This window comes from Vulpes vulpes, chromosome 4, assembly GCF_048418805.1.
Source record: "Vulpes vulpes isolate BD-2025 chromosome 4, VulVul3, whole genome shotgun sequence".
NCBI classification, from domain to species: Eukaryota; Metazoa; Chordata; class Mammalia; order Carnivora; family Canidae; genus Vulpes; species Vulpes vulpes.
Window position 1 is genome coordinate 55067593 of NC_132783.1, and position 12178 is coordinate 55079770.

Consider the following 12178-nt stretch of genomic DNA (forward strand, 5'->3'; position numbering starts at 1 on the left):
TACTTACCGAGCGCCTACTCTACACTCGGCACTCTTCTAGACACTAGGGATACAGCAAGGCTTCCCTTCAGCCACCACCTAAGCTGGTCTCTTTGCATTTACCTTTTAATTTATCTACTGCATTTATCACATCCCATTTTACTTTTCTGTCTATTCCTTTTCCTTCTTTTCCTTCCTTGAAGACTGGAACCATTTCTTCCTAATCTTTGCATTTCTAGCACTTAGCACAAAGAGTAGGCTCTTCACATGTAACTATTGAATCCATGACTAAATGAATACAGGACAGCTTCCAAGGAGACTGGGCAAAAGGTATCATGCATCGGGGGCTTCACAGTCTTCCCTTCACTCCCCTTTTGGCCGTATACCTGCACATGCAGGTTAATGGGGGCCTTGATGTGCATCAAGGGAGAAATACAAGGAAAACGCTTAGACATAAAAAGTAATGGAGGGTGCCTGGGTGGCTCAGTGGTTGGATGTCTGCCTTCAGCTCAGGTTGTGACCCTGAGATCCTGGGATCAAGTTCCACATCAGACTCCCCAAAGGGAGTCTGCTTCTCCCTCTGCCGTGTCTCTGCTTCTTGTGTGAATAAATTAATTAATTTTAATAAATAAATAAAAAGTAATGGAAAGATGGGTCAAACAGGAGCCCCATGATTGGGTACATCTGCCCTCGGGGGCTGCAGGGACCCTAAATGTCTCCTGCAGAATGTATATTGTAAGAACTAGAATGGAAGCTCCACGAGGGGAGAGATTCTTTCCTCCTCTGCTTACTGCTTTATTCCCTGTACCTAAAAACAAGGTTTCGTACAAAGAAGGCTATATAGTGGCTGGACAAATGGTGAAGGAGTTATATAAAATAATGTGACTGACAACTTACTAAGAATTAATATCTCAGAGGTGAGAGTCATGAAAATTTTCAGAAGAAAGAAGTTACTTCTCAATCAGGGCTTTTGCTTTCTTTCTTTCTCTTTCTTTCTTTCTGTCTTTTTTTAAAGACAGGCATGCATAAATAAATAAATAAATACATACATACATACATACATACAGGCCATATGGGAATTTCTTCTCTTGAATGTGCTAGAAATGGGGCAATCTTCTAGGTGATATTCTTAAAATAGCAAAACTTATTAGAACTAGAAACTTTTCAAGGAGTATAACCAAATTAAAAAAAAAAAAAATACTAGGCAAGCACTATAGGGAAGAAAATTCTATCTTCATCTTAACCACCTGCACAAAAATTCTATTTTCCAACACCTTATGGCACAGATGAACAACTTCCTTCACAAAGTGGGGGTAGGGGTGAGGTGGAGGTGAAACTTAGGTAGGAATATTTTTTTTCGGGGATCCCTGAGTGGTGCAGCAGTTTGGCGCCTGCCTTTGGCCCAGGGCGCGATCCTGGAGACCCGGGATCAAATCCCACGTCGGGCACCTGGTGCATGGAGCCTGCTTCTCCCTCTGCCTATGTCTCTACCTCTCTCTCTCTCTCTCTCTCTCTCTCTGTGTGTGTGTGTGTGTGTGACTATCATAAATAAACAAAAATTTTTTAAAAATCTAAAAAAAAAAGAAAAAAATTTTTTTTTCATTTTTATTATCACTCTCATGGATCCTAGGTAAGGGTATACAGTTCTGGAAAGTTCTTGTTACCTGAAATGACAAGACCACATGTCATACAGACAGAGAAGACTATATCTGATTGGCTCTGCCTCTGTTTTGTGTTGTTAGGCCTATCTGAAGATTCTCAAAGCTCTAAAATGTTGACCCTATATTCCTTGTAATTATCTTTTTATGTTACTTAATCAGCAAACACCTGGACTTATAACTATTCCTCAAAAAGGTAGAGATATGCAAATAATTTAAGTTTCAGGGGCAAATCAGCACATAAATATACACAATTTTTGAAAAGCCAGAGTCCTACAGATGGTTGCAAAAGCAAGAGATAAATAAAGAAAGCACTCAATTTTGAAAATTACATAAATTAGACTTTTCATTACCTTGCAATGCATGGAGAAGGTGCCTGGGCAACTTTGAAAAAACTGCTGAAGTGTTCATTAAGAGCACGAGAATACTTTATTGCTATATCTTTTTTACAACGAAACATCGCCATGTTCAAAATGGACTGACAACGCATGCTATGAACATAAACAGAAGTTAAAGTGAAGTATTACTTTATAGACATGAGTACCACTACTACAGAAAGTCATATATAACTAGCCTTTTATAGCCTGAGGAACACACTGGGTTTTCCTCATCTACATGAGGAAGACTATCTTAAGAATCTTACTGTATTGTTCAAACTATCATCAAAAGGAACTATTGGTAGGAGCACCTGGGTGGCTCAGTCAGTTGAGTGTCCGACTCTTAATTTTGGCTCAGGTCATGATCTCAGGGTCCTGACATCAAACCCCAGGTTGGGCTCCATGCTGGGTGTGGGGCCCGCTTAAGGCACTCTCTCTCTCTCTTCATCCCCACCCCTCAGTAAATATTGGTGGAAAAATACAAATACACAAGAATATCATTCAAGTCACGAGACCAAAGCATCTACTGAGTCAACAGTAAAACAGATGCCTTTCATACAAAGTATCAGTGGGATTAGCCCCTTTGATCACACATCCTACTTTCTGGTATTGTTCTGCCTTTCATTATTAATTTCCATGTTAAAAAAACAAACTTCCAAATCTTTTTTATAACAGCAAAAGGTGCAAAAGCAAATACTATTTAGACAAAGTAAAAAGTACACACCATAAAACAGCAAATATTTTCTCTTGTGGAGATGAGGCGTCTGAGAAGGATTTTAATGACATTATAAATCTATAGGAAAATTAAAAAAATACACCAGGTTAAACAAAGGCAGTTAGAAAACCCCAGATACAAAGACATCTTATTATATTTGTCTTGGTTTTATGTTGATTTTCCTGAAGATGTGTAGACATGAAAACCACACAGAAAAAAACCCCAGGCTTTAGAGCAGTAATTCAGGCCATTCAGAAAAGCAGGCAAGGACATGTCTCTTCTCTTCTCTGGCCTGTCTACCTGCTTGAAACCACGTACCTGTGTCCTCACTGGGTCCCCTGCCCAAATACAGATGAAGAAGGGAGCTTTCACTGAGCTGCCAGCGCATCTGATAAGAAAACCAAACTGGAAAAACCAGCCTCTCCCTGCAAGGTCTGGCATTTCACAGCACACTTGGCAAAAGGACGGAGCTGGACTCAGTCCCTCTATTCTAGCACTTCATCCAGGATACAGCTTTCGTCTAGGACCCAAGAAAGTCCTGGATCAGTCACTTTTTTAAAGCTCTCCTTTATTAAGTTGTCTTCCAACTGAGTTCAAATGGATTCAGGCAATAAAGGTGAGGAAAGAGAAGCTCTTAGGAAGATGGCAAAATGACTTGGCACTTACTTAATGAGGTCTACGGTTTCGGAGTACACCGAGTAAGCCGATTTGGAGGCTGGGCTTTCCGACTCCATGGCAATCCCACACTCAATTAAGGACAAGGCGGCCTCCAAGTACTTAAAAGCCTTCCCAACCTTGTCCATCTGTAGAAGAATATGGTCAGTATTAGGCCCAAGACAGACTTTTGTTTAGTTTCTCAAACACAGTCTTTACCTTCCCCCTCCCCTCCACTGTCTTAGTTTAATTATGGCCAAGGAAAACTGTGAGAACAAAAGAATTCACAGTGATAACCAAAGCCTATTGGCTCTGACCTACTTATAAATTTTCTTTTAGAGAAAATTTAATAGAAAAGAGAAAAACTATCTTATTAAGACTACTCTAAGTCTTAAACTACATATTCAAAAACCAAGGCAGTAAGCACATCCTCTCCTTGTTATTAGGGTGCAATTTCTCATTATATAATTTTCCTGAGAAATAGACTTTTCTACATATCTAGAATGATGCAGACACAAATTTCTTTGTACTTGTGATGTTTATCTTACGAGCAACAGGAAACATTATGGTTTATAAGCATCTTAAATATTAATTCTAACAATAATTGTTTTATGTATTTTAGAGCCAAACAGATCATCCAATCTCATTTGGAAGTCAGGGCTAAATGTACAAGGCTATCCCTGGGCCAGCCAGCAGGGATAAAATTTCAGAGTCCCTTAAAGGGCAAGTAGAAATATGAATGAAATCAAATACTGGTGCTCACGTAAACCTGAAAGCACACCCTGTCACTGAATGCTCTCCTCACTGGAACACAGCCACCTCCTCCAAGACTGCGATGAGCACCTCCACCTTTTCTCTACATTTGTCCTATGGACCATGTGTTATAAGAGCAATGCATATCCAAGTTCGTAGTTTCTGCTAATGTTTTCAATTTGACATGTTCAAAAAGAATTAATAAAAGCAGCAAAGATGCAAGTGGAGTATAAGGAGATGGTGACAAATCAGCAAGGAAAGATGGTGTGGGGCTACTAATTTTTTTAAAAAATAGCTTGGTTCTAAAATATTTTTTCTAGAGAAGAGAGGGTCAGAAAATTGGTGACAGTAGGGAGGCTCCTCAAAAAGTTAAAAATAGAACTACCCTACGACCCAGCAATTGCACTACTAGGTATTTACCCAAAGGATACAAAAACACTAATTCCAAGGGGCACATGCACCCTGATGTTTAAGTTTATAGCAGCAGTGTCTACAATGGCCAAATTATGAAAGAGCTCAAGAGCTCAAGTGTCCACTGACTGATGAATGGATAAAGAACTGAACTGCAGGGGATCCCTGGGTGGCACAGCGGTTTAGCGCCTGCCTTTGGCCCAGGGCGCAATCCTGGAGACCCGGGATTGGATCCACATCGGGCTCCCGGTGCATGGAGCCTGCTTCTCCCTCTGCCTGTGTCTCTGCCTCTCTCTTTCTCTCTCACTGTGTGACTATCATAAATAAATAAATAAATAAACAAACAAACAAACAAACAAACAAAACTGAACTGCACACACAGTGTGCATACACACACACACACACAAAGGAGTATTACTCAGCCATCAAAGAGAACGAAATCTTGCCATTTACAGTGACAAGGATAGAGCTAGGTATTATGTCAACTGAAATAAGTCAGTTCGAGAAAGACAAATACCATGATTTCACTCGTATACGGTATTTAAGAAACCAAACAGATGAACACAGGGGAAGGGAAGGAAAATAAGATGGACAAAGAGAGGGAGACAAACCATAAAACAGACTCTTGACTGAGAGAACAAACTGAGGGTTGTTGAAGGGGAAGTTGGTGGGGGGTGGGCAACAAGAAGGGCACTTATGTGATGAGTGCTAGGTGTTATATGTAAGTAATGAATCACTAAATTCTATTCCTGAAACTATCACACTATATTGTAACTAACTAGCATTTAAAAATAAAGAAAAATTAAGAAAAACTTGAAACACTATTTAATAAGTGCTGTCAACTTCTTATACTTGAAAAGTGTATTTTGTGTTTAATAAAAAAATCTGTTTTACATTCCAAAAAAAGAAAAAGAAAATTAGTGACAGAAAGAATAAGAATCAAACTGGCAAAGCCCACTATATCAGCAGTATAGGGCTTTAGTGGTTTGCTTCACTGGTGAGACTATGACTCCTCATATTTACTTACTCAATGCCATCTCTTTCATGGAATTTCCAAGATTTGTACTGGCCTTTAGTGTACAAACAAAAGGAACTATAGTAAAACGATTTGCCAATATCTACTTCTCTGAGGGACGTATTCTGCAAGGCTAATAATGAAAATATTTCTGAGACAGCTCCCTCTGCAGCTCCAGAGACAGTGTTCAAGCAGTAGCATCCTCACCTCCCTACTCAACAGTGAGTACAATGCAGAGAGAAAATACATTCCTCTCTATTCAGTGGTGAACTTAACTACCTGGAATGCAAAATGAACTTATATGAGACCTTGCTCAATTAAAGGAGAATATTATAAAGAGATTGCCATTCTGGGTTTTGTGCAAACCAGCATAACTTCACGGTGAAATGAGCTTTTATTAGCTATTAAAATGAGATGCAGCAAGGTATAAATCAGGACTGCCCTGTACACACGGGAATATATGGGCAGCTAAGGTAGGGAGGAGAAGAGGTGCATCTGGAATCTGTATAATTTAATAGCAAAACAGAAAGTTCCCTGGACTACTGTTTGAATAATGAAGGAACCTAGCGGCTGAAAAACATTCAACCTCAAGGTAAGTTTTAGATAACTGGCTGACAAAGCACTGAGTATTTACTCTCTTGCAAAAATTCTAAAGGTTCTTACGGTTCTGGTACCAACTTTGGAAAGCTGGAAGACAGAGGCCAGAAAAAACACTGTCATTCAGTGCAGACATCTTAATCTGACTCAGGCCATCCTAGTAACAGGGCTGTTTTGGAGACAGGTCTACATGGAGAGGCTTAATTTTGACCCCCTCACAGCATCCCGCATAGTAAGGACTTGATAAACATCTTGCCCTGATGAACAGGGACTGATAAAGGCTCTGAGTCCAGCCTTCCCTCGCCTGCCTGCGAAGAGATGCCCGCCTACAGCCTGGGGTTGAAGAACACCAGGCCAGGACATTAGGGGCCACCATGCTCTTCTCATGTGGTACAAGGTTCAGTAAGTGGTATTTGTAGGGGTTTGGGTTTGGAGAATACATTAAATAAATAAAAGCGCCCAAGTCTTAGATATTTAAACACAACAAAGGGCAAACATTATCTAATTATACTGCAGCAGAGAAGTAAAAGTACATTTAATTGCATATGCAATTACCACAAAAGCACCACTTTCCAGAAAGTCCCAACAGCCACTGGATAAAGACAGCTCATTTTTAAAAGTATGTTCACCAACAGTGCAATCATACCTCCATCTTAAAATCTTACCTAATGGCACTGGTCTACTGTTCTCTCAGGTTATTATCTCAAGGGCTCTAAGACCATTTTGGAGCACAGACTACCTCATCTCCTGAAATGTTTCAGGTTAAACACAAACTGACAGACTTTGAATAGCAGACCTTGTCTTCTACATCCAAAGAACTGATCCACTGATTCAGTGACATATATTAATTAAATCAAACACTATTGGGTGGATTTAACTTCCATTCATTTACATATAAAACTTGTCACTAGGTACCCTGTACATTTGCCTATGTTCAGATGGAGTCAAAGAAAAATAATTTCACTAAGAATCCCTTACCCCTCACTCCTTAAGACCCGCTGATCGCGCTTATTTCACAGCCTATGTTGGCCCTCCCCACCCCACCCCTGCCGTCCAGTGATAGGGAATTCAATGAGACAACAGATATCTTATCAGAAAACTTTCTACCAAAGGGATGAAAGAGCCAAACTGACCATTAACTCTGCTTTTTGCTTCAACTTTTTGGCCTCCTTCCTGTGAAAATCTGCTTGTTGTCTGGAAGAGAAGCAAACATCAGGGGTGGGTCATAAGAACCTGGAATTATTAAGACTGGGACAAGATGACTTTAAGACTATGAGGGCAGAAAAAGGATGGGAGGAGATGCGGGGGGGGGGGGGGGGGTTCAAATGAAGGGGGTTGAGGGGGGCAGATGAGAGGGGGAGCAGCAGGAACACTCAAGGTCTTACCTGTCAAGCTTCACTGGAGGCTTCCCTGGTTTAGAGTTACCATTTGGCAAAGAAGGCACTAGAAAAGGATATGCACTATCTCCAGAAGATCCCTTTAAAAAAAATCATCATACAGCTCACACTCCAACAGTTAAAACCACTGACCACACCTCTAAATTAGCCCAAAATACCAGTTCAGAACAGAGAAAATCAAGCACTGTACAATTAAGCTTGGTCACCCATTTTCCCAACTAGATTCAACTGAAACTATAGGCTCTGGTTATACTGAGGACTAAAAAGATGTAAGACAAAAAAGTCAAAGTGCACAGATAATCAACAAAGCTAAACATAACATTTTCTCTTAGTCGACACACATACACACCCACCCGGCCCAGGTCAGTAGAAGAGAAAGTGGCTACATTTTTCCCATTACAACCAATAACGACAGTAGGTGACACCAAACATGCAAACCAAGAACTAACCAGGTAGCATTCTTTACTGCAAAACAACTGATAGAAAATCAACACGATAAAATCTATTCTGATCTTTCACCTCTGAACCACTTTAAGAAGAATAAACTGACATCTAAACAACATGGAATAGTAGTCATCTTTTTTATTCTCCCTCTCCCTTTTTTACTCTCCCTCTATAGGTTTAAACACAAATAACTCATTATTGCCTTATTAACAGTGATGAAGAGTTCTGAAAAATCATCATTGGGAACTTCTCTTATTTGGGAATTTAAAGTAAAGATGTAATGATGTGTTGATGTATTCCATTCCGTTAAGTTCCAGCCTTGCCTGCTTACCTTGTGCTCTGTACTGCTTCCAGATCCCTTCCCCTCTACTTTTCTGTGCTTGGGAGTGGAAGAGTCTTTGTGGTTGCCCTTGCTACTACTGGCACTTTGGGAAGCGTCTTGGCTGGAGGGATCAGCTTCCCGCCTTGGCCTCTTTTGTGCAGGCTTGGCTGGCTTCTGGGAGGATGAAGATGAGGATGACACAGGTGGAGGGGGAAGCATCTCCTTCTTTGAGGGCTCAGAGGAGGGCCTGGGTGTTCTGGAAGGAAACATCACACAAAACTAAGTTAAGGCAGAACACGAAACACATTAGCTTAGTAGTTTAGTTGTAAAATGGCTGCTGACACCAAAAATTAACAAATCACAGAGCATGAAATCCATTGTTATAGAAAGGCCAAACTTCAAGGACTTCAGGTACCTCTGAGAGATCTAGTCCTATCTATGAATAATGGATTAAGTTGTGTGATTTGTCACTAAACTCGTAGAGTCTACCAGAGATCCTAACTTCCCCAACCAAGTTAATCTCATTAGCTGTGCCACAACCTGGACCTTTGCTGGACAAGTGGGCAAACCCAGCTGTCACCTTCTCTCTGCTCCTTCTTCCACCCTCCCTCTCAAATCTGTTGGCTCCCACCCAGTGACACTATGCATTTACTTTCTTTTGCCAGGTCATTTTATGCAGCGATTTCTTGAATAAACCAAGGAGTGAATAATAACTTTTTATATTCACAACTTCCTGGAGTTAGCCGCCTGCCCTGTGGCCACCTCTCTCCAAAGCAGGAGACTTACTGAGTCAGCCTGGATTATCCCAGGCTCCCGGGGTTCAAGTGGTAGTTCTGTCAAGAATTTTGTGACTATAGGCAAGTCACTTTCTCTCTGTGCCTCTGTCTCCAATTCTGCAAAGTAGGGATTATAAGAGCACCCTTCTTTTTTTCATTAAAAATTATTTTAGAAAGAAATTACTTCCAGATGTTCAGGAAATTTTCCATTGTTAAAATGTCTTTGATGAACTGTTCATTCCCAAAAGGGCCTCGTGGATGAAAGCAACATGAAACAAACTTAGCAAGTCATCAAAATGAGCTAGACAGTGTGTTGATCCACTCCTACTGCAGAATAAAAATGATTTTGCCCTGTCGAGCCTGGGGAAGACTTGATCACCTTTCAAGGCCGCTGCTAATCTCTATACTCACTTTGTTTTGGAAGATTCTTTGTGGGGGGATGAAGATAATGACTGCAACTTGGTTTCTTTCTCCAGTCTGGCTTTCTTGCTGTCATGGTCTTTCTCAGCTTCAGCCTGTTAGCGTTGCATGACAAAGTACACTGTTAGGAACACAGGTGTACAGATAAAACAGAAAATGCTACACAGCAAATGGAGTAAGAGTAATTAGACTTCTGGTGACACCTCCACACACAGCAAACTTACAAGTACGTACACTGTGTGTATTTCGGGGGGTTGAGGGAAGCAATTGATATTTGATGAGATTTGTACTGAGACAGATTTTCACACGAGGAAGGCATATTCTTCCCATCCAGGGAAGGGAGGATGTCTAAATCATAGCTGACAACAGAAGAGTAAGTAATGGTCCTCAATATCTCACTGATGTTTTTCTAAATATAAAAGAATCAATAAAACATGCATATTCACAGCAAGTAACAACTGATGATTTTTATGAATAAGGACAGTCCTTTCAAAAGGACTATCTGCTTATACATTTATACCCACTAATTTATTCTTTGTATAAAATTAGGAATGAGGTGCTTAAAGTACACTTTTCATCTAATGAAAATTAAGTACGCTATTGAGAAAGAAATAGGTCACAAAACTCTCTGTCTCTGTAACTTATAGACAGGACTAGAAAGACATAAAACAAAAAATAGTTGCTTTGGGATTCCAGCTAATTTTTTTTCCTCTTCCACTGATACAACTGTCTTTCTTCCTTTCTTTTTAAGAGATTGTCTTTTTCTCTATATATATACATATGGACACACGTGTTTCTATTTTTCAAAAAAATTTGAAAAAAAATGAAGGGTAAGTATAATTTTAATGAGGGAAGGGTATGAGCAGAAGAGCTATCTAATTCTATGGAGAGTCACATACCTCAAAAACATCTGTTTACACCAACTAAAGTGCAAGATAAACACACGCAATCATTAAGAGAACAAAGAATTCTTCATGGCAAAAGTCTTTTTCACTTGTCAACACACAGACCAAGCTTACAGCAAGTCTCACGTAGACTCAGTGACTTCACAGTGGCCTCCTTCCCACTGGTCTGGGCTCACGTAAAGACTCCATGGGAAGAACAAGTGGCAGTGCAGTGATTGGTGGGAGTCCTTCAATTAATTCTGATGCACATTTAGAACTAAACTCCTCCAACTGTCAGTTGTTCACCAAGAGAGAAATCTGGGACACCACCCAGTCAATCTAGGACAATCCCTAAAAAACCTGAAATCCTCTCTTAATGCCTTAAAGGAAAAAAACGTTCTTCAAATTAACTGATAGTGGGAGGCCCCACTGTCTCTCCCTCATTCCCTGAATTTCTCCAAGAAAAAGCAGTAAGTTAAGATGTGTAGGCTCAAGCTCTGCCCAGACGTTTATAGGCAGCTTGACCCCACTCAAAGGAAGGGTAACAGGAAAAACGTGCCCCTCCTCCACCAGACATTCCGCAAACCAATGTACCTGAGCATACACGTCCACTCGGCCCTTCACATCTCCACTGGAAAAAGTTTGTCTCCTTTCAAAATGGATCATTCAAGGTACCTCATACCTCCAATCTCTTGGTGTGTGTACAACAAGTGAAAATATTAAGAAGGGAAAATATGGGTAGAGAAGAGAAATGAAATCCAAGGGCAGGCTTTCACTCTCCTAGAGGCCGATTCTGCATGGCCTGTGCAATCCCGACAGCCACCAGACAGTATCTAGACGGAACTCCAACATAGCTAGTCCAAAGGGACCAAGTTCAAAGGCTTAGTGCAAAAAATGGGAAATGTAATTATTTTTATATCAATTAAATGTTCAAGTGGTGCTGTTTTAGATATGCTGGATTAAATAAAAATCTAAAAATTATTTTCACTAGGGTTTTTTTTGTCTTTTTATATTTTTAAATGTAGCTACTAGAAAATTTAAAATTACATATGTAAAAAAAAAATAACATATGTGGTTTACATTGTACTGCTAGTGGGCAGTGCTATGCTACAGTTTTCTAGTGCCAATCTATAAATTGCGTTCTGAATTTCCAACTAGTCAATGCAAAGAAGAAACTATGTAATGTACAGGTGAGGGGCCCCTGGGTGGCTCAGTCATATAAGTGTCTAACGCTGGATACTGGCTCAGGTCATGATCTCGGGGTGGTGGGATGGAACCCCATGCTGGGCTCTGTGATCAGTGGGGAGTCTGCTTGGGATTGATTCTCTTTCTCCCTCTCCCTCTGCTGCTCCTCACTTCCTCTGATAATAAAATTTAAAAAAAATGTACGGGTTAGATAAGATAAAAAGAGACCAGTTGCTCAGAAATAATAACCATTTATTACAGAAGACCAGAGAAAAAACATCTTGGGAGAGCAGGTAAGGAGATGATGTGACGTACATAAATAGGCACATCTCAAAGGCACAGCTGAACAAGGAGAGGGCAATTCACACAGCTATTTCTCTTGTGGCATGCAGCAGGGGCCGGCCGCAGAATTCTGGAGCACAATTCAGAAGACATGAAAGGTACCGGCACATGCCAGGGGAGCCCTCCTAGGTGGGGTCCTGCACAGCACACAGATCCACAATTCAACTCGTCCTGCTAACAGTCCAGAGACCATCAATGTTGACAGAGAAGAGAGTGAATTGGAAATGAATGGGTTAAAACAGAACCCTA

General features: G+C 40.5%; 1 protein-coding gene across 5 annotated transcripts in view; it reads right to left on the reverse strand.

The window, feature by feature from the left end:
- AFF1 (ALF transcription elongation factor 1) overlaps nt 1–12178 on the reverse strand; it is a 200990-nt gene that overhangs the window by 6958 nt on the left and 181854 nt on the right. For all 5 annotated transcript variants that reach the window (XM_072754981.1, XM_025998127.2, XM_072754980.1 and 2 more), the window contains 7 exons: nt 9510–9613; nt 8332–8578; nt 7545–7636; nt 7293–7353; nt 3396–3532; nt 2739–2807; nt 1991–2128 (listed from right to left, as the gene is read on the reverse strand). In XM_072754981.1, coding sequence (XP_072611082.1) covers nt 1991–2128; nt 2739–2807; nt 3396–3532; nt 7293–7353; nt 7545–7636; nt 8332–8578; nt 9510–9613 — 848 coding nt within the window. The remainder of the gene's footprint in view (nt 1–1990; nt 2129–2738; nt 2808–3395; nt 3533–7292; nt 7354–7544; nt 7637–8331; nt 8579–9509; nt 9614–12178) is intronic.